The following is a 23,783-nucleotide window of genomic DNA, read 5'->3' on the forward strand; positions in this document are numbered from 1 at the left end:
CATCAAACTTCCAGCTTGCTGGAGTAATTGCAGAGCAGCAACTTGTGTTAATCAACACAACAGAAAAGCAGCCAAAGTTGTAAATTTCATTTTTATTTAATTGATAACTAGTCACGGGTCAGGACCCATTTTCAAATCTTCCTACAGAACAGAAAACTAAAATTACAATAATGGACAGTACAACTATTTCCAAATTGTTAAGTGCATGTCCATGTCAAAAAAACCATATTGTTTCAAGATATATGTACCATATAGTCAAAATGGTATTTCCCAATCCGTAAGAACCTTGACAAGATAACAAACATATACATACAACAGTGCAAATGAACAGTTACAGAACATATGGATAACTGGCAGTCTACTCCTCTTGCTGCCATAAAGAAACCTCGGGAATGGGGCACCCTGTCAGGATGTAGGAAATATCTTTTTTACTTGTTGTAATATTCTCCAAACATTCAAATACATTAACTGATACAATAACAGTTCAAATCAACAGTAAAATTAATTCTTTTAAAAGTTTTTACCAAGAACAGTAAAATACTTTATCACTGAACAGTGAAGCACAGCAGTGCCATAATGGTACATAAGAAAATCATTAAATGTGAAGAACACCATTAGTATTAAAAGAAAACAAATAATAGGACACTCGAAAATCTTCATCACCCTAATTTTTGATAAGAACTTTTAGCATATTGCAGCCACATCAGCAACTGTGATAGACTAATATATTGAAGAATCCGCATCAGTAGCACAAATTTTCTGGTCTTTACCAGGTTTTGGCTAAATTAATCTATCCTTCTTCAGAAGCATAAAATTACTATAACATGCCAGAGTAAGGCACAGTCAACATTAAAATTAAAACCTATACTTACACATTTTGTCAATGAGGTAGGCAATTTCTTCTTCTGTAATGTGAACTACTCTGTGATTTTTTAGCTTGTTCCATAATGAAATGTGAATGAATTTAATAGTTTCTAAATTGGCGTCTTCCATATTGCTAAGGTTTATGGTAAATGATCTATGTAACATACAATGAAGTAAAATTTTATAATTGCGGGAAGTCATAAGTAGAATGCAAACATGGAAGAGAATAAAGATGACCATTCACCAATTTGGTTCACAATGTCCTCCTATGGAGTGTGCGTAAGCACATGCACACACAGACCTAATTTTGTCATAGAATTGCTATTTGAGTGACATGAGCAGTTATCATATGGAAGGGGTAAAAGCATACAGGAAGATGGAAGGGGCAGGTAGTGGCTAAGCAGAGAGAGGACAAAAATAAGAGAGTTCACAGATGGAACACTGTGAGGGTAGTTTAATTGATGAATGATTCAAAATATAGTGTAAAGCAGTGAGGAGATATTGGGAAAGGGGGTGGAAAGGCATGGGAACAGAGGCAGAGGTAGGTGTAGGATGAAGGTTAGCGGAAACTGAGGGACGTATTGTACGGAGAGCTCCATGTATGCCATTCAGAGAAGTTGGTATTATACATGGGGGAGTGGAGAAGAGGGGTGGGGGTATATGATTCAGGTGATATGGATTGTGAAATAGTCATTGAAGTGGAGAGTATTGTGATCAGTAGCATGCTCTGCTACTTGATGGTCAACTCTTCTCTAGATCACTGTTTGGCAAGAGAAATTTATCAAGGTAGACTGCTAGTTGGTGTACATGCCCAGATAAAAGGCTGTGCTGAAGTTTAAGGGGCAATATGACATTGATACTTGCACAAGCAACTCTGCTTATGATGAGTTTGAATTATTAGGACCATATGTGAATATGGTGCAATGTTCCATAAATAGAAAGAGAAATAACATTGAAAATGATGAAGACATTCACTAGACCACATTATCCTATTATGTTTGTTTTCCTTGTCATTCAACTACTAAATAATTTGATGTTGTACGTCTATCATTACACAGCCATAAAAGATTCTCTTCTGTCGAGTTCTGTGTGGTTTGTAATGTGTCCCTGTTGTTCAATTCAGGATATATTTTTGTAGTAAACTATTTTCTTTAGTGGATAAATTTCTTAAATATGATTTGAACATTATTTCTTTCTGTGACCACTGTGTGTCTGGTCTTAAATTTTTTATGATAATGTACTGTATACTCTTGTTCTACAGTTTTTACATAGCAAAAATGTAGGAACCGCTGTGGATTACTCATTGTTTTTATTATTTTGTACAGCATGCAGCAATAAAACACAAAAAGTTATTGAGGCCTCTTCAGAAAATAATTTACAGCCTTTCAAGGATAAGATGGAATTTTTTATAACAAGAGGTAATAAAACATTATTATTTTGGAATGTGTTGATTTTAGAGAATGTTGCCTTTGGAATGTTAAAGGATGTTTCTTTCCTTGTAGCCAAGAAGCAGCTGCTTGGTGAAACAGAAAATTTAGAGGAATGCAAGCAAAAGTAAGTGTAGCTAAAAGACATCTAATTACAAAATTTAGTCCATAAATATTCAGATGTTGTCTTAGAAAATACACACAAGTGAAATAGGGTGATTTATTGTACAGAATATATTCACTGTTTAAGCATTTATTGAAGTATCTCACACTACAAACTTTAACTATGAGAACTGCTGATAATACTTAATGGTGCAGTAACTATTCACAAAATAATGGTTCATTCTTCATGTAGCCATAGTTTATAAAGTTATTACCAATTTTCCACCACTTACATAAGTCATGGCACTGAAGTGGTGTTATGTGTCAGTCAATTGTATAGAATTGGAAGAGTAAGATTGGTTGACGTGTAGGCAAGACTGCAAGGCAGGAAGAAGCCATCATTTCTGGATGTGCCCTCGACCACACTGTGAAAGAAGGTGGCCAGTTTGTCGGTGTGTCAATATCAATGCAGATTGCCTGATTTGTCTCCAAGGAATTATGTACCACTCGTGGAACACAGCACAGGAACAGTGGTTTTGAAAAGTTCTTAACCAACAGAAACTGGAGATGAGTGTCACACCATGTCAGTCAGTTTCAAATCTGACAGAAATTGCTGCTATCTGTGGATCCAAGTCAGTCTTAACCAATTACTAAAAGAACACCATGAAGGGATTGCAAGCAATTGATATTTGAAGTCAGGTGCCTCACTAACAGTTATTGCTCACAGGTGCATATAAAACTTCACATCTTAAATTCATCAACATAGGCCCCACCCAGTCTAAATTTTGCCCCTTTCAAATAAAGTAAGATGTCAAGTGCACCAAAGGCCCAATAAAACATTTAAACTGCACTGTATAGAGATTGCAAATCAGGTTCTGTAAAGTTCTGTGAGTGTTTTCTGTACCACAATGTGAGACAACTCATTGACTTCTACTGTGAATGTGCATCAGGATGTTTATTCCAATATTTTTGGTGAATAAATTATGGCCTTTCTTCTACATCTTCATGATGTGCTTACTGTGGACACATCTTCCAAATTCACAGCTCGTGGTCTCGCGTTTGCATTCTCGTTTCCTGAGCACGGGGTCCCAGGTTCGATTCCTGGCAGTGTTAGGGATTTTCACCTGCCTCGAGATGACTGGGTGTTTGAGTTGTCCTCATCATTTCATCCTCGTTCATGAAAGTGGCGAGATTGGACTGAGCAAAAGTTGGGAATTTGTATGGGCACTGATAACCGTACAGTTGAGTGCCCCACAAACCAAACAAACATCTTCCAAGATAACAACATCTGTGGTCAGAGAGCTGCATATATGTGTTCCTAGTTTGGCAAACACTCCAGCACACTACTGCATCTTCATTGGCCTGCTAAACAACCCTGTCTTAATCAGTGGTAACTGAAAAAAACTTCAAAAGTCAAGATCACAAAATTTTATTGGATGACAAGTTACAAAAGAGCAGTGCTGTCATCATTGGATCTTATGCTTATTGAATTTATAACATCTTATCCATCAGTGTTAGAAGTCACTTCAAAATGCATCTGTACACCCTACCACCATGCAGTGTGAAGCAACTTGTAATAGTGAAGGATAATATGTTTAAAAATTCAATAAGCCTAAGATCTGATGATGAAAGCACTGCTGCTCATCCAATAAAATGCTTTTTCAGCGATCTTGGCCTTTGAAGTTTCCTTCAGTTACCATACATTTCAGATTACCCCCAAACTGTCCAAGTCAGGAATCTTAATACTATCGAAAATGTCTTGGACTGTTTGGAACAAGGGGTAAAAATACAGCATTCAACATTTTTCTTAATGTAATTGCTATGTATGATATGATAACTTATCAAGGCCAGAAGCAATTTTAGCAAGTTCTCCTGGGTGTGACTAATATTTTGTCTGGTATGCTTATTACCACTTATCAGCTAAATTTAGTACTCGATAAAAAATTCCTCAGTTCTGAAAAGGAACAAAGATGTATTTTGCAAATCATGTTATGAAGTGATAAAGTTAATAGCTAAAATCAAACAATGGAAAATCCAGGATGGAATGTAACAATATTATGAAAAGGGTAGTTGCTACTCACCATATATAGTGGAGATACTGAGTCGCCAATAGGCACAACAAAAAGACTGTCACAAAATGAGCTTTCAGCCAAAAAGGCCTTTGTCAAAAACACACACACACACACACACACACACACACACACACACACACACACACACACACATGCCTGCAAACGCAACTCTCACACACATCATGACCTTAGTTTCTGGCAGTTGAAGCCAGGCTGCCAGCAGCAGCACATGATGGGAGAGGCAACTGAGTGGGGGTAAGGAGGAGGCTGGAGTGGGGAGGGGGAGGGATAGCAGGGTATGGGTGGAGAACAGTAAAGTGCTGCTAGTGGGAATATGCAGGGACAAGGTGAAGAGAGGGTAGGGCAGCTAGGTGCAGTCAGGAGGGTAGACAGAGGACAGGGGATTGAGGTGGGGAGGTAGTGGAAAAGGAGAGAAATAAAAAGGCTGGGTGCATTGATGGAATAGAGGGCTGTGTAGTGCTGGAATGGAAACAGGGAAGTTAATAGCCATATTTTCAGTAGCATATAAGATTAATTATGCAAAGAAACATACATAATTTTATAAAGATACTGAGATTTGTTTTTAACTTACTCAAAAAAACTTGAAATAGGAAAAAATTCATTTAACAAAGCACTGCTACCATAAAATTTTTGCAAAATTGTGTAACTATATCTGCTATACTGTCATCAGTTTTGAAGCTTATCAAGTGATCATTTTTCATTACACTATTCAACTGTACTGTTGATTGTGATTTATTTGTCCTTAAACTGGACCCTGTGCTATGCAGCTTTTTGATTCCATATAACAGTTTTGGAAATCATTCGTTACTTTCATTGAGAATAGTCAAATCTTTTGCAGGTATTACTCAAAGCAAGTGCCCTCTACTTTTGATTCCCATTCTGAATGTTAAATTTCTCCATTGCCACTTTCAACATCTACACACAAACTGTTCAAACCACTGTGAAGTTCATGGCTTAGTGTACTATATGTTATGGTTTCTGCCCGTTCAAGCAGTGTATGGGCTGCAGGAAGAATGTGTGCTTAAATGCCACTGTACATGCTGAAGTTAGTCTAACATTGCATGTAGAGGTTTGAAGAATATTTCTAGATTCTTCTTGTAATACTGGTTTTTGGAACTTTGAGAGTTGGCTTTTGTGAGATAATTCAAATCTGTATTCAAGAATTTTCCAATTTAGGCATTTCAGAATTTCTGTGACAGTCATCCACAAATCTGACAAACACATGACCATTCATGCTGCCCACCTTTGACACATGGACCAGAAAGCAGTGATTGTCTCCTGCCCCCATTAAACCAATTTAAGTTTACTGCATTGTGTATATCCTGACTTTAAAATTTTATTTGGATTTTGATACCTGCCGACACTTGCCTCTTTGTTTACTTAATACTTATTGTCTTCAGATTTGTGAATATTGTATTCCTCATTGTGTGGTTAAAGCATTTCTTTCTCCAATAGATTCCATGGAAGTATCCTGTCTTACTGTGGATTAATGTGCTTGAGGTTTAAATTGCTGATCTGATCCCTTTTCTCTCATTCAATACATTATTTAGCAAGTAGTTCAGTAATTGGAATTACTGACTGATAGTCCAGTAGTTCCCATGTGTATATTTAACAGCATCCTGCATCCTGATGATCTCTGTTAAATACACTAGTGCACCTCCTGTTTGTATCATATAAGTTTTTAGCTCTCTCTCTCTCTTTTTCCATTTCCCTCTCTCTCCCCAACCCCCCACCCCCTCCCCCTCACCCACCCATCCACCTCTGCTGAGTTCTGTAGCTTCAACACAATATTAAATTATATCTGGTTAACATTTTTCTTCTTTGAGAGCCAGTCTATCAAAATACTACATTATTAATGATTTTGCTGTAATACTGAATGCTTCTCTGTATTTTAGTCATAGTTGCTGGTGCCAAATTCTTTGATGTTAATTACCAAGATCAACCTTTGCTTGCCATGCCTACAAAGTTGAAACCAATAATAAGTGTATATACTTCAGCAGCAACTGTTTAGCCTTGGACATATTTTTCTTCGCCAGTTGCTGAGCATACTAGCTCTGGAAAAATGTACAGTGTTTTATTTAGTAACAAGTTGTATTGTATCATTTGTATAAATCATTTAAGTGTTATAAACTTCTAGGTGAAAGTTTGGCTTAAATTACATGAAGACAGCTAAGAGCACCATTACTCAAGAAATTAAAATGCTTGTTAATTACTGTAAGCAGCCCAGTTCCTGATACAGAGAAATTTGTTTTAGGGAGAAAATTAAGACAGTTGTAGGTTTAATTGCCATTTGTTTCCTTAATAATTCATCTTAGTGGCTGATCATTCCCCAGCTGCCTTGAAACATTCTTCTGTCCTCTTTAATTTACTCATAAGTTTTTTACATATCCTACGTTTATAGTGCTTCATGTCGTTATGGGTTGATTTGTATTTTTGCCATTACCATTGTTTCCATTATTTGGAGGTAAATAGTGATAAAGTAATTCAAATGAGTACCCATTGTAGTACTGATATTACTATTTGAAGAAAGAGGTGTTCATTGTCCTATGTATGTTATATACTTGTATAGTTAATTGTTCTCTATGCTTCAGGTTTTATGGCACAATGGAATTTTATCAATACCAGCCGAAAGGTAATAAAGAAGATGTAACACCTAAAGATTTCTTTGCTTTGTGGCTACCATTTTGCTGTGATTTCAAGGATATATGGAAGAAAGAGCAGCAGAGGTTAATAAAAGAAAAGTAAGTAACAAATTTGTTATGTAAATTGAAAGGGGGATTTGGGGGGTGTCGGGGTGGGGTGGGGTGGGGGGGGGGGGGCGAGGGAAGGAAACAAAAGGGAAGGAACTAATGATGTCATTTGCACTGGGACTTTGTGCAGAAAAAGCATTGACAAGTGTATATGCTTGCCGGACCAGACTCAGACCCAGGGTCTCCTGCTTCCAAAGCAGTTGTGTTAACCATTGAGTCACCAAAACACAGTGATTTTTGCAAATTCACATACTATCTCAGCATGCTCGCTAACTGACCCACACTCCCACCAAGTATTACCCATGTGCAGTCCCCGTCCATGCCTTCCGTGCTTGCTAATTTTAGATTCCCACTGGATGTCAAACATAAATGTGCATGCACATTGAATGTTACAGATTTATTGCCCATCAATGCGAATTAATAACACGAAACTGTGGTTTCTATTCTTTTGTGGTGTAATATAGGTAGATTGGTACTAAGGTGATTATGTAGTTAATGTAATTTTTTACTTTTTGTAGCTACTCAACATATAACCATAGCGCTCCTTGTGTGCAAAGACAATAAAAAACCAGAAGAATCAGATGGCTCAATGTACTTTTGTAGTAGAAATTTTTGCAGAAATTATAGCATATCTTTATACTTTCAACCATTGGTTGTGGAATATGAGCAGTTGTTCTTCTGCAAACAAGTATGCATTTTATTCTGTATTTGGTTCCTTAGTTAGGTTTTCATTTTATTGCTAAGAATGTACTAAAATGTACCTTTAATGCATTTTACTTTTTCACAAATTGACAAGAGTGAAGACAAATAAACCATATGTTTTCTCAGGAGCTAGATTTCCCAAAACAGCTAAATAAAAATGTTCTTGTCATTGTCACTGTTGTCCTCATTAATCTATTCCTTGGTGCTTCAGTATGTCTTATCATATTATACCTTTTATGTCAAATTATGCCACGAATTTCTTTTCTCCCCAATCTAATTCAGTATGTCTACCTGATCTAGCCCTCTAACCTTAAGCATTCAGCTGTAGAACCACATTTCAAAATCTTCTGTCATTTTCTTGCTCACATTGTAAAACATTCGCGAAGAAAAGACTTCCAATATTTACATTGGTATTCAATTTTCACTTAATTCTTTTTCATAAAATCAAACAATTGAATCTACAGGTAGGAATGTCAGCAATGTAGGAAAAGACAGATTGCTGCTTACCGTAAAGATGACACACCAAGTTTCAGAGAGCCACAATTAAAAGACACGTATAGCTCTTGTCCACAGTTTTCACCAGTAAAAGAGAGGCACACACCATTCACACACACAAGCAAGTACACCTCACGCCCACACGATCACCAATTCCAGCATCTCGCAATGGAATGCAACATTTCATGGGGTGCAAGCAACAATCTAGAAGAGGTGGGGAAGGGGTAGGGATGGTGTACAGGTGGTGAGAGAAATGAATGCTGTCTCGTGGAGTGTGCAGGGACTAGAATGCCAACAAGCACAATGTTAGCAGGTTGTGGGCAGGGAGGTGGGGGAAAAGGAGCAAAAACAGGGGAGGAGCAGGGTTAGAAGGGGTGGATGCATTGGTAGAGAGCTGCAAATAAACAGGGTGGGAGATGAGAATGGGGAGGAGGTGATAGGACAGAGGGGGTAGAAACTGTTGGGTGGAAGGTGTGGGAACAGTATTTTACAATAGATTTAGGCCAGCATAATTACGGGAGCAGAGGATGTGTTGTAAGGATCTGCGCAGTTCGGGGCAGTTCAGAAAAGCTTGTGGTAGAGAGTAGGATCCAGATGGCTTGGGTAGTGAAGCAGCCATTGAAATCAAATATGTTGTGTTCAGCTGCATGTTGTACCACAGGGTGGTCTACTTTGCTCTTGGCCACAGTTTGGCAGTGGCTGTTCATCCTGGTGGGCAGGTTGGTCAGTAGTCATATCAATATATAAAGCTGTGCAACGATTGCAGCAGAGCTGTAAATGACATGGCTGCTTTCACAGGTGGCCTGGCTCCTGATGGGGTGGAATAAACCTGTGACGGACAGGAGTAGGAAGTGCTAGGGGGTGGATTGGACAGGTTTTGCACCTGGGTCTTCCACAGAGATATTATCCTTGTGGCAAGGGATTGGGATTAGCTTGGGGATGGAACAGGATACTGTGCAGATTGGGTGAGCTACAGAACACGACTTTAGGATGGGTGGGAAGTATCATGGGTAGGATGTCCCTCATTTCAGGGCATGATGATATGTAATCAAACCCATAGCGAAGAATGTGGTTCAGTTGTTACAGTTTGGAGTGGTACTGGGTGATGAAGGGGACACTCCTTTGCGGCTGGTTCTTGGGGGTGGTGGGAGGAGTGGGTGTGTGAGGGGAGAGACCTGTTTGCAGACTAGGTCTGGCGGATAATGCCTGTCTGTGAAGGCCTTGGTGAGACCCTCAGCATACTGAGCATGGAAGTTTTTGTCACGGCAGATATGCAATCCCCAGGTGGCCAGGTTGTACAGGAGGAATTTTTTGGTATGAAAGGGATGACAGCTGTCAAAATGCAGGTACTGTTGGTGGCTTGTGGGTTTAACCAACCACCAACAGTACCTGCATTTTGACAGCTGTCATCCCTTCCACACTAAAAAATCCCTCCAATCCAGCCTGGCCACCCGGGGACGGTGTATCTGCAGTGACAAAAACTTCCTTGCTCAATACGCTGAGGGTCTCATCAGGGCCTTCACAGTCAGGTACTATCCCTCACATGTAGTCCGCAAACAAATCTCCTGTCGTGCCTTTTCCCCTCACACCCACAATCCTCCCACCACCACCAAGAACCAGCCACAAAGGAGTGTCCCCTTCATCACACAGCACCACTCCAAACTGGAAGAACTGAACCACATCTTCTGCATCTTAGGTGTTGTGAAACAACTCAAATCACTTAAGAAAGGCAAGTCTTCCAGTCCAGTTGGTATACCAATCAGGTTCCTCTCAGAGTATGCAGACACAAGCGCCTTTCTTAGGAATCATATACAACTGCTCACTTGACAAAAGGTCTGTTCCTAAAGACTGGAAAGTAGCACAGGTCACACCAATACTCAAGAAAGGAAATAGGAGTAACCCATTGAATTACAGACCCATATTACTGACCTCAGTTTGCAGTAGGATTTTGGAGCATATACTGTACTTGAACATTATGAATCACCTTGAAGAAAATGACTTATTGATACGTAACTGACACGGATTCAGAAAATATCGTTCTTGTGCAACACAGCTAGCTCTTTATTCCCATGAAATACGAAGTGCTATCGACAAGGGATCTCAGATCGATTCCATATTCCTGGATTTCCAGAAGGCTTTTGATACCATTCCTCACAAGCGATTATTAATCAAATTGCATGCATATGGAGTATCATCTCAGTTGTGTGACTGGATTCATGATTTCCTCTCAGAGAGGTCACAGTTCGTAATGATACATGATAAATCATCAAGCAGAACAGAAGTGATATCTGGCTTTCTGCAAGGTAGTGTCATAGGTTCTCTGCTGTTCCTGATTTACATAAATGATCTAGGTGATAAGCCAAGCAGCCGCCTTAGATTGTTTGCAGATGCCACTGGAATTTACCGTCTATTAAAATCATCAGACAATCAATTCCAATTACAAAATGATCTAGAGAGAATTTCTGTCTGGTGCGAAAAGTGGCAATTGGCACTAAACAAAGAAAAGTGCGAGGTCATCCATACGGGTACTAAAAGAAATCCAATAAATTTTGGGTATACAATAAATCACACAAATCTAAGGGCTGTCAATTCGACTAAATACCTAGGAATTACAATTATGAGCAACTTAAATTGGAAAGACCACATAGATGATATTGTGGGGCAGGCAAAACAAAGACTGCGCTTTGTTGGCAGAACACTTATAAGATGTGACAAACCCACTAAAGAGACAGCCTACATTACACTTGTCTGTCCTTTGCTGGAATATTGCTGCGCAGTGTGGGATCCTTACCAGGTGGGATTGATGGCAGACATCGAAAAAGTGCAAAGAAGGGCAGCTTGTTTCATGTTATTGCGCAATAGGGGTGAGTGTGTCACTGATATGATACGTGAGTTGGGGTGGCAGTCACTGAAACAAAGGCTGTTTTCTTTGTGGTGAGATCTATTTACGAAATTTCAATCACCAACTTCCTCTTCCGAATGCGAAAATATTTTGTTGACACCCAACTACATAGGGAGAAATAATCATCATAATAAACTAAGAGAAATCAGAGCTCGAATGGAAAGATTTAGGTGTTCCTTTTTCCCACATGCCATTCGAGAGTGGAATGGTAGTGAAGTAGTATGAAAATGATTTGATGAACCCTCTGCCAGGCACTTTAGTGTGAATTGAAAAGTAACCATGTAGTTGTAGATTGCATATCATTGTGCCCTGAAATAAGGGACAACCTACCCTTGATACTTCTCACCCCTCCTAAAGTCATGTTCTGTAGCCTACCCAACCTCCACAGAATCCTAGTTCATCTCCAAGTGACTCCCAATCCCAACCTCTTGCCACAAGGAGCAAATCCCTGTGGAAAACCCAGCTGCAAAACCTGCCCAGCCCACCCACCCAGCACATCCTATTCCAGTCCTGTCACAGCTTTGTCCTACATTATCAGGGGCCGGGCCAGCTGTGAAAGCAGCCATGTCATTTACCAGCTCTGCTGCAATCATTGCACAACTTTTTATAATGGTGTGACTACCAACCAGCTGTACACCAGGATGAATGGCCACTGCCAAACTGTGGCGAAGAGCAAAGTAGACCACCCTGAGGTATAACAGGCAGCTGAACATAACAAACTTGATTTCAATGGTTGCTTCATTACCCAAGCCATCTGGATCGTCCCTCCACCACCAGCTTCTCTGAGCTGTGCAGATGGGAGTCATCCCTACAACACATAATTATCCTGGTCTCAACCTACGATAACATACTGCCCCTACATCTTCCACCCAACAGTTTCCACCCCTCTGTCCTATCACCCCCTCCCCATTCTCATCTCCCAAATTGTTTGTTTACAGCCCTCTGCTAATGCATCCACCCATCTTTCCCCACTTCTCTCCTTTTTTGCTCCTTTTTCCCCATGTCCCTGCCCCACAAGCTCCTGATGCTGCACCTGTTGGCATTCTAATCTCTGCACACTCCATGAGACAGCATTTGCCTCTCTCTCCACCCATACGCCATACCTGCCTCGCCCTCTCTAGATTGCTGTTTGCGTCCCATGTGATGTATCATTGCAGCCTGAGATGCTGGAGTTGGCAGTCATATGTGCATGAGGTGTGCTTTTGTGTGTCTGTGTGTGTGTGTGTGTGTGTGTGTGTGTGTGTGTGTGTGTGTGGATGGTGTGTCTCTCTGTTACTGATGAGGGCTGTGGCTGAAAGCTATATGTAAGTAACTTTTAATTGTGTCTGTCTGTAACTTGGCATTTCTTTTTTATGGTAAGTAGCCATCTTTTTCAGAAAAGCTTTTCTTGCACCTGCCATTCATCATTTGACAATTTTACATTCTTCTATTTAATTCTCCTGCGGTTAGTTATTTTGTTGCCCAGATCTCATCTATTACTTTTAGGGTAAAATATATAAAACAGTTACCTTAGAGTAGCACGGAAAATGAACTCAGATCAAACTGAACTGAGATGTATGCATTGCATAAACTTTAATCATATTGTTTTGCCGTGAAATAGGACCAACTTTGATTAGCAAAATTAAACAGAACCAATCAAGCTCAATTGCAGTTTTGAGTTCCCGACCTAATGACACTTCAAAAGAATGGATTTGCATGAAGACAGAAGTACATAATAAAGGAAGTACTGTTAACGCCTCTACTGAAGTTCAGAATATTTTTTCCCTCCAGTTTGTAAAGTTAAGTTGATGAGAATACTGGTGATGCAAATAATGATTGCAGACATTAATTGCTCCTATAAGAAATCTTGGAGACAACTCATAATTAATGTGAGAAAATTTTGAAGTATTTCATGGACACTTAGTGGTACAGTATCAAAGGGAAATTTTATTTTCATTAAAAATTAAATATATGGAGTTTGACAGCAACCAATAATGAATCAACAACTCTTACATAAGTGGTCTTTACACTTGAATAGCAGTAACTATACATTTTGCATTAAATTCTAGACAAGTCAGTAGGCACTGGAGGGTGATAAATTAACTACCAAATGCCCACATGTTGTTAAACAGTTGTGGCAGCTGCTCATCTATTGATGAATAGAAATAGCCACCACATTTAGATCATTCAGAAAAGTCTTGTTACCAGCCAATAATTAAAAGTAATTGTATCTTGATATCTTGGAGGTTGCATGCTTGAGTCGAGGTCACTTCCAAACAGTGTTTGATAATGTACAAAATGCCAAGTGGTACCGTGTTGGATGACTGATGTACCTAAGCAGACAATGTCAATGTTATATCTGCCACTTTCTACATTGACAGAGAGCCTGTAAACTACAGAACTTTTGTTTGCACAAAATGCCACTGAAATCCATGGCAAACAACTTGTAACATGTATGTCTTCATCATACTCAATAAACATCTGAAAGTCTGATACATTGCAACAAGATGCCACACTTACCTACAGTCTGTGTTGATAATCAAAGATGCCATTTAAGACCAACACCAGGCGGCCATAAATAGGGACAGAAAAAATATCATTTTATTTTGTAGCCAAATTCAGTTTTTTTTTCAAAATTCAGTGTGATTTTGTGCAACACTCATTGTTATTTTTTGCCAACCTTGATGTTATTTTTTGCCAACATTGATGTTATTTTTGCCATATTGGTGTCATTATTGTAATATACTTTATTCTTTTTCCAAAATTGGTACTTTTTTGCCAGTTTCAGTGCCCTGTATGTCAGATTTGGTGTCTTTTTTTGCCAACTTCAGTGTTACTTTTTTGCCAGATTCGGTGTTGCTTTTCTTGCCAAATTCGCTGTTGCTTTTCTTGCCAAATTCGCTGTTGCTTTTTTGCCAAATTTGGTGTTGCTCTTTTCCCGAATTTGGTATTGCTTTTTTGCCGAATTTGGTGTTGCTTTTTTTCTGAATTTGGTGTTACTTTTTTTCTGAATTTGGTGTTGCTTTTTTTCTGAATTTGGTGTTGCTTTTTTTCCGAATTCGGTGTTGCTTTTTTTCCAAATTTGGAGTTGCTTTTTTCCGAATTCGGTGTTGCTTTTATTTTGAATTCAGTGTTGCTTTCCTTCTGAATTCGGTGTTGCTTTCTTTCTGAATTCGGTGTTGCTTTTTGGCCAAATTCAGTGTTGCTTTTTGGCCGAATTCGGTGTTGCTTTCTTGCCGAATTTGGTGTTGCTTTCTTGCCGAATTCGGTGTTACTTTCTTGCCAAATTCGGTGTTACTTTCTTGCCAAATTCGGTGTTACTTTCTTGCCAAATTCGGTCTTACTTTCTTGCCAAATTTGGTGTTACTTTCTTGCCAAATTCGGTCTTACTTTCTTGCCAAATTTGGTGTTACTTTCTTGCCAAATTCAGTGTTGTCTATTGTGCCAAATTTGGTGGTTTTTGTGAAATTCAATATTGTATCTTACAATTTTTTTTTTGCCTAATTTTGTGTTATTTTTGCTATTATTGCTGACGTTTTTATCGACAGATCAAAGTTTCTTATGCGTGAACCAAACTGTCAATTTAATATTATATATGAATCTCAACCTTGAGGGGAGTAGAAGTCAAAATGCAGTTGTAACATTCATAAATATCAGTTGCCAGTATTAGTAAACTGCCATCCTCAGATTTACAACACTTTCATTTGGAAAAATTACAGATTTTATTACATCTAATAAAAATTATCGATCACATGTTATTTTGCTGAAAACTGCTAATTTTGCTTTATTTTTCATATTATCATTTTTCCTATCCCTAACTATGAAGATAATTATTGTGACATTCACACTGTTTTCCTAGCATTCTGAGCCAGTGTGCTCGTGTGCTGTTGAATGTTCTTTGTTTCTCCACTCCCTCCACCCCCCCCTTTCCCCCCAGCCAATATCTGATCATTTTGATGTTTTTTTGCTGTGGGGATTATTCTGCTTGTTTTCCTCCATATTTGCCTACTATGCAAACTTCTTTGAAATGCCAATACTAAAAATCGAAGTAGTCACATCAGGTACTGGTGATGAAAAAGGAATGCCATATGATGATAAAAGAACCTGGTGCACCTCAGCAAACTCATGTGGCACTATAGCTGGAACTGTAACTAACTTCTTACAATACACTTTCCCAAGTCACAATAGTTTTACAGTTGAAAAACTAGCAATGAAGGGAATAAATAAGAACTTCAAAATTGGTGTTGATTTCAACCAAAAAGATAAAATAATGGACAATGGCCAAAGAACTTTGTGATAAGACATTTTTTATTCCGGAGTATGCTCAGTGGTGCTCCAGTGCATTAAATCTCAAAACTAAAAACACTCCAGTAGAAAAGGAAATGACACCATTGCAAATATGCAGAATTTGTTATAGGCAGTCCAAATGTAGTGCCCCAGTGCTCACTCTTTGGTGAGGAAGTGAGACCCAGCGTATAACGTATATCTGAACAGTGGCATGTACAACTAGGAATAGAATGCTGGAGAGATGTTGAATATCTGGAAATGATAACATATTATAGGAAACTACTATCAATGGCAGTGTATCTCTGTATGCAAATAATAAGCTCAGTGCCAATTAAATCAACTTAAATAACTTCTGTGTAGATTTGTACATAGGATTAACTGCCCATCAGTTGACTGCTTATGAGCTTCCTGTGCCATAGGACTGTGTCAGATGTTTATCTCTCCTGTTACTTGCCGCTGTGTTTGTGGACTTTGTCTTAACGAGAACCTGCTTGGCTTCATCAAGAACAGACATTTCAGTTGTTATATAGTTGTGTGGGGAATCATTCTCAGGAGTTGTACTTAGTTGGTTTGTGTAATAGATAAACAACTGCTACTGAAAGATGTGTGTTTCAATGCTGCCATTTACAACACCAGTTAAGGACACTTCAAGATGCTAACTTAATTGTAATCTGTGTGTACTGTTCCCTAGATGGAAATTTTGAAAATTTCATCAACCTATTGGAAAGGTGTCTCTGTAAACTAGTGCACCTAGGACAAAGAATCCCCTTGTTTGGTGTCATCAACATCCAGGTCGGAGAAGATAATATAAAGAGAGAGATTTTATGAACTTGGTAAGCTGCTATAGACAATTTGTGGGAAATTATCTGTTAACAGTGGAGATGTATTTCTTGACACAACTGTCGCAAACCTAAACTGATGGTACTACAAAATTGACCTCAAACTTGCAGATCACAGTGCAGTAATCATCACGCTATGGCTAAAATCAATGAGTACATAACAAGTTCTTGGCCAACATCCAATTTCAGTTTTCAGAAATTGGGTTATTACAGAGAAAAGTTTAAACGCTTTCACAGCTACATTGGCACAAAACATTTTGAGAATGGCTATCAAATGATTCATTCAGTTGCCTGTTCCAGACCATTAAAGTCAAATTTGAAGAAAATTTTCCACTAAGAGATACTCAATTGTGAAATCAAAATGCGTTCAGTAAACTGTCAAAGTAAAGAGGTGGTATATCCCTAGACTAGCTGAAATTAAATGCATTGTCTAGATACTAAACAATAAGGTCAAAGAGGTAAAGATTTTGACATTAAGGGTAGACTGTACAACAATTATTTACTGGCCAAATGGATTTACAGAAAGGCAGTAATAATAAATAAATAAATACATAAAATAAAATAAAATAAAGACAGCAATGCCAAATTTATTGATAAAGCTCGCATTCCTTGCAAGGTAGTGTGAGGTCTGTTAAGTTACGTCAGTACTGAACCTCATTCTGTTGACCCACATTTACTATTGTACAATGTAGAAAATTTTTGAAATTTTGTTCATTTTTTAAACTAAGGTCAAAAGTGACCTCTATTTGGCAATGTTTATGCAGATAGCCATTAGTATCTTGTTTCCTAATGTAGCATCAACAGCATCACCTTATTTAACTAGAATATATTCTACTGCTCATGTTGTAATTTTATTGGTGCTCATCCCACTGCCTCTTTTTCAAGACACTATTAATTCCATTGAACTGATCTTCCAGGCCTTTTAAGGTCTCCAACAGAATTACAATGTCATTTTCAAAACTCATAGTTTTAATTTTTTTCTCCCCACAACTTTTCCAACCTATTCCTAGGTTTCTTTTACTGGTTGCCTTGCTTGCGGACTGAATAACATGGGGATTTGTTACAGTACTGTCTCATTCCCTTCTCAGATAATGTATGCTTCTTATATTCATTGACTCTTACAACTGCTATCAACTTTCTAAGTTCGATTTTTTACATTCATCTTTTTGTACCACTAGGTATTGTTAAGTCCATTTCTACTTCCTTTTTGGCTATTTTAGCATTGGGAACTCTAGAACGATACACTTACTTGGATCTTGGGATGCCATTCTGTCCTCTTGCATCATTTGGGCATTATTGAGTGATCTTAAATATGTTTCATTGCCTATAAAAGACAATGATCTGGGTTAGAGACCATGTACAGTACACCATTTTAATATAAAAAAGATGATGTCTCCCGGTACTGATTACTGATTGTATTGGCATTTTCAGATTCCAAAATCTAGACAGGGTTGCACCTTGATTTTTTTTTAAAAATTCTTGACACCCAGCAAATTTTTGGACTTAAATACATATTTAAGTTCATAACAATAGAGCCCAGTTTTATTGTGTGTCACTATAATTCTAAAAAAAACACTGGTCTGTAAAGAGTTAATTCATTTGTGTTCTGCAAATCACCAATTCAACTTATTTGAAATGGTTTGTAAGGTATTTTGTAACCAATTTTGTAATTATTTGTAATAATTCAGTCTGCCGGAAAGAACTAGATTAGCTATGTAAGCGGTGGTGGTGGTTAGTGTTTAACGTCCCGTCGACAACGAGGTCATTAGAGACGGAGCGCAAGCTCGGGTTAGGGAAGGATTGGGAAGGAAATTGGCCGTGCCCTTTCAAAGGAACCATCCTGGCATTTGCCTGAAACGATTTAGGGAAATCACGGAAAACCTAAATCAGGATGGCCGGAGACGGGATTGAACCGTCGTCCTCCCGAATGCGAGTCCAGTGTGCTAACCACTGCGCCACCTCGCTCGGTAACTATGTAAGCATTGGTAATTAAATAATGTATAGAACATGTCCTTTAAGATGGTGTTCTTCTGGAATCACTGTTTTTTATCTGATATTCTAAAGTCTGTACTCACTTTTAGTAAGCAGCTTTTGAAATGATAAATGTATCAGCAAATTTTTCACATTATAGTGATTTTTCTTATGCAGTCAGTAATAAATGTAAGGTAATTTCATTTTCCAGAAATTATATTAATAAACATTTCTCTTGGATTTTGAGGTAATTAGTCACCATACCTCAAGTGATAGAACATGAATGTATTTGGCACCCTGGATGGTGCCTAATTGCTGCAACTTGTTAGGTGCTGGCTGGGTTTTAATTTGGCTCTTGTCACATCCTATATGTCTTAAGTTTGTAACTTGGAGGCATGCCACTTAAAGAGCATACTGACAGTAAACGCAACTTAAAGAGAATACTGACAGTAAAAATTAAATAAAAAATAAACAACTAAAAAAACTGATGGACCATTGAGACAGTATTCACAGCTAACTATGCAAAAGTGTGTGAACATGATATTGAGTGAATGTATCAGCCAAGAACAACAGATGATATGCTACTGAGGATGATTGAATTATCATAATGAAGAGAAGGCAGTTCTGAAGGCAATTCCAGGAAGACTAAAATCAATAAATTCTTGCCAACAGTTGCCAATGATTTAAATTTATTACAATCTGTCTTACTGGTGCTGTCACCGAGGAATATAGTATCATTTCCATTACTAAGTTTATTCATTTTTTACCTAATATTCAACTGAGTTGCCTGCACTTTGTTTGTGAGATTTTTAATTTCATTCGCTTAGTAAACAGTTTATTGCCTTTTTGATGACACAATAAAGAATACTGCAATACTGCTTGTAGTGTCCCTTTGGTTATCGACTGTAACTAGCCGTCTTTACTAAACATGCACTGACTGATCGAAAATTTCTGGACATCTATTAGTCAACGTTAATATGGGATGGGGTGTGCCAATCCTTTGCCGTTATGATGGGTTGAACTCTGCTGGGGACACTTTCATTGAGGTGTCTAAATGTCTGTGGAAGAATGGCACGTTATTTGTCCTGAAGAGCTAACACTAGAGAAGATAATGATGTTGGACACTGGGGTCTGGAATGAAATCAGTGTCATAACTTATCCCAAAGGTGTTCCGCTGGATTCAGGCCAGATAATTTCAGAAATGTTTTTGTCCACAAATGATGGTTTATGACAAGGTGCAGTGTCCTGCTGATACAAACATCATTATCTTTTAATTGTTCCTCTAGGACACACAGTACACAATACTGTAAAATGTGTTCATTTCCTTCTGCATTTAGCAATTATTTTAGCTCAATACAGGGATTGCGACTTGACCATGGAAAAAAAAAAAATACCTGAACACCATGTCTTATGCAACTCACCCTTGGCAGTACACAATGATAGCAAGTAACATTCTCCAGGCATTTTCCAAACACAAATCCTTCACTCAGATTGACACAGGTTTAATGCGATTTCTCATTCCAAATCACTCATTTTCAGTCATATACTATCCTGTGACAACACTTTTTACACCACTTCAAGTGTCGGTTAGCACTGAGTAGAGAAATGTGTGGCATATGAGAAGCTTCTTGACCATTGTACCTCATCCTTTTTAACTCCTTATGCATAGTTATTGTGCTAGCTGGGTTGTTGGTAACACTTGATTGATTCCTTCCACTGATTTGGTGTGATTTTTTACAACCATCCTCTACAATGGTTGATGGTTCTTGGCCATCAGTACAAGTAAATGAGGTCCGTCTTGTCTTGGTTAACTGTGGGTGTTCCTTTGCCCTTCCACCTCACAATCACATCACATCACATCACCAATTGTACAGCTGGGTAGCTTCAGAAAGGTTGAAATGTCCTTGATGGATTTGTTACTCAGGTGACATATACAAACTACTCCACATTTGAAGTAACTGAGCTCTTCTGACTGAACTGTTCCACAGTTACTGCTTTTCTACAACAACAAATTATTGCCAGCTGTCTTTCATGCTGCTGGATCCACCTCTCAGAGAAATCTAGTGGTCAGATCAACATTGCATAGAGGTATCTGGGTGCCAATGACATTGCCGCAGTGGTAACACTGGTTCCCGTCGCATCACCGAAGTTAAGCCCTGTCAGGGTTGGCTAGCGCTTGTATGGGTGACCATCCAGTCTGTGCAGTGCTGTTGGCAAGTGGAGTGCACTCAACTCTTGTGAGGCAACTTGAGAAACAACTTAATTGAAAAGTAGTGGTTCCAGTCACGAAAACTGATAACAGGGAGAGCAGTGTGCTGGCCACATGTCCCTCCATATCCCCATCCAGTAATGCAAAAGGCTGAGGATGACATGGTGGTTGGTCAGTGCTGTTAGGGTCTTTTGAGGCCTATCTGGATGGAGTTCTGTTTTATAGAGGTATCTGGGCACTTTTGATGAGATAGTGTAGCTCTTTTCTGACTCAAAATACTTTTATCCAAGATGTTAACCATCATTTTCCTTGGCTTTCACTATAATTGTTTCTGATGCATTGTAAAATGGAACTGGGTTCATAATTTTGTAAGCATATTTTCAGGGAGGGATGAAATTTCTCATCTATGCATGCCCTTGGTAAACATTTCCCCCTTATACTTCCAGCTAACTCACTCAGAAAAGTGTAACAGGGTCATAATTTATGATTTTTTTGAAATTACGTGTTTCCTTTCTTAATTATACCCTTTTAATAGGGATGCTTTTTTGGTGCCATTTGACCACCATAGTCAGATGAATCATTTTTTGTGGCTCTCCCATCTAATTCATGAAAACTTCTTTATTTAGAAATAAACTGTCTGTTGGAATTGGGCATCCTTCAAGTCTCTTTGAGAACATTACTGTGGGGATTCAGCCACAGCTGAAGAATGATAGGTCAAATGTCCTTGATCAGAACAGTCTGAGATAAAATCCATATTGAAATCTCCACACAAAACTGCTTCCAAATTATTTGTAGTAAATCTTATTGGTGCCCCCACTGTTCACTTAATAAAGCTTAAAAATTCCTTTTTAAGGTCAGTACAGTGTGGGAACCACTATCTCTTAATGTTTTCAAGTATATTACTGAATTATATACTCAAAGAGCTGCTCACTACAATATTCATTTATGTCTATGTCATGGAACTTTATTCCACTTTTTGGTATACAGCTACCCTCCCCTTTCCTCATATTATGCTATGTATGGGATGTTATGTCCAAATATATTATGACTGTTATCCTTTGTGCAGCAAAGTTGCCTGTTTTTGTTTCTCTGTTGATTGCTGTAACTGTGTCTGTAACTGTAGTTAGTTAGCAACTCTGTCTTTTCGAAAAAGGTCTCGAAAGTATTGGAAATCACAGGAAGTGGACAGACAATGATCATTACACTGAACACTTCTATTTCATTTAGTATGTACTGAATGATTTTCAATTTCCTGAAATTACATATTCAGATGTATGGTGCATTATGAAGTAATACCAACAGGAACATTAACTACAAGAGTCTGTGATGTACAATATTCAATATCTGAAACAGATGGTTTCATTCTTGGTTTGTTTGTGTGAGTTGTTGTTATAGAATCCATGTGTAATGAAGTTATTGGTCTGAAAGCTGTTACTCTTTGGCTTTTGGGATGTCATGGTACAATGAAAGTGACTCTTGTTTCTTTATTGTATTTAAATTGTCCACATGCTTGGTTCTCTTGGACTACCACTACAATGTAATTGTCCTCTGATGATCAGCCATTGTGCTTTATAAAACTCTTACAGGATAATGTGTATGCCAGATTTTTTTTCTAATCTTTTTACAGCCTCTGATTTTGAGAATATAATGAAATTTTCATTAGTAATACATGACACACAATTTTGCAGTAGCATTGCTGTTCTTATCATGTTGCGTAGCTGTGAACAGTAGATCATTTCCAAGTGCTCTTTAATTTTAACAGAAACTATTGTTATGACCAGAAAACATTATATTGCTCATGTATGTCTGTTTACATCTCTCCTGTTCTTGACTAATGTGATTAATACTACACTTCTTGTCTGTGAGGTTTTGTTTTCATAACAGGTGATAAATTTTCCTTTCCAATTGGTTTGTGAATGGGATTTGTTTGCTACCTCCAAGGCTCTGATTTCTGTCCGCAAGTCTTTGTGCTGGTTGTATGCTAATAAGAAGCTCATTCGCACTAAATTATCCAAATGACTCTTTTCATTTAAGCTGATGTGCTTCGATGAAAAGTTGTTTGTGATCTTTTTATGACAATATAGACTTACATAATATATTAATTATTTACTAGCTTAGCAAAAATATAGACCAAATGTCCATGTCTAAATATGATAAATAAGGCAGAATAAGTGCTCAGTGTTTTCATTTACTAGAAAAATGTGGAAAACCCCTCCCATGTTATTCAGCAAGATTCTGTTCTTCCATGAGAGTATGTTCACTTGCTGTTTGTGACTAATGAAAGCAATGAAATATAACTTACATTACTTCTGAGGTGTTTGACATAATATTTTTGTTTCAAGACTACAAGAAGTGAAGCGGAAACGTGAGGAGAAACTGGATGTAAAGAAATCAAAAATAACAGGTGGTGGATTGGTAGGTTGAATGATTTTTGACATGAATGTAATTTTAAAATATTATTGCTTGTTTATTAACTAACTCGAGTCCTGAATCAAAATTTATTTGATTTACTTACAGAAAGCAAAAGTACAGATGCGAGCAAAGATGACACCTGTGAGTTAAAAGCAAGTCTACACAATGTACCTGTTCATCTGCATAACTACTCATGCCTGTCACCATCATCATTGCCACTTCTGTTCGTGCCGCTGTTTCACCAAGCTACTTTCAAAAATTATGTAAATGTTACATATGGTGCTATTAAATTAAAGCAGATTCATTATTTATTAACACACTGTAAATAGCTTGTATTATAAATGGATGTAAATTTAATGTACTGTCATTTGTGTTTTTCAGTAACAATGTACATAAAACAATACTTAATTTTAAGTAAAGAGCTTCTAATGTGACAACATGTACTGTATCTCTAAACTGACATTGTTGATACCAGCATCATCCAGTACCATACAGCAATGGATATACTGTTGCTGAATTTGTCCAGTGGCCGTTATACAAGTCATGTGCACAAAATAATTTTGCCCATGTGCAGAAACGTGTCCCTGTTGTCTGTGCTGCGCAAGTCCACCTCTTTGTTTTGAAAGGTTGGATGATTTACTTTGCTGTTGCCTACTGAGTTATCCACTTTGTCTTTTAGAAATGGCTGTCTTAGTTGATTATGCATTGAATTTCTTATTTGATATTCTAGTAAGAGATCATTGACTTGTTG

At 38.0% G+C, this 23,783-nt stretch overlaps 1 protein-coding gene across 1 annotated transcript in view; it reads left to right on the forward strand.

Annotated features, from left to right (window-relative positions):
* LOC126195679 (formin-2-like) overlaps positions 1 to 23,469 on the forward strand; it is a 380,372-nt gene extending 356,903 nt beyond the window's left edge. Inside the window, exons 18-22 of the mRNA XM_049934306.1 lie at positions 2,190 to 2,282; positions 2,367 to 2,418; positions 7,078 to 7,227; positions 22,963 to 23,035; positions 23,138 to 23,469. Of these exons, the coding sequence (XP_049790263.1) occupies positions 2,190 to 2,282; positions 2,367 to 2,418; positions 7,078 to 7,227; positions 22,963 to 23,035; positions 23,138 to 23,182 (413 nt within the window). The 3' untranslated portion in view covers positions 23,183 to 23,469. The remainder of the gene's footprint in view (positions 1 to 2,189; positions 2,283 to 2,366; positions 2,419 to 7,077; positions 7,228 to 22,962; positions 23,036 to 23,137) is intronic.
* The last annotated feature ends 314 nt before the right edge of the window (positions 23,470 to 23,783 follow it).

Source organism: Schistocerca nitens, chromosome 7, assembly GCF_023898315.1.
Source record: "Schistocerca nitens isolate TAMUIC-IGC-003100 chromosome 7, iqSchNite1.1, whole genome shotgun sequence".
In the NCBI taxonomy this organism is placed as follows: domain Eukaryota; kingdom Metazoa; phylum Arthropoda; class Insecta; order Orthoptera; family Acrididae; genus Schistocerca; species Schistocerca nitens.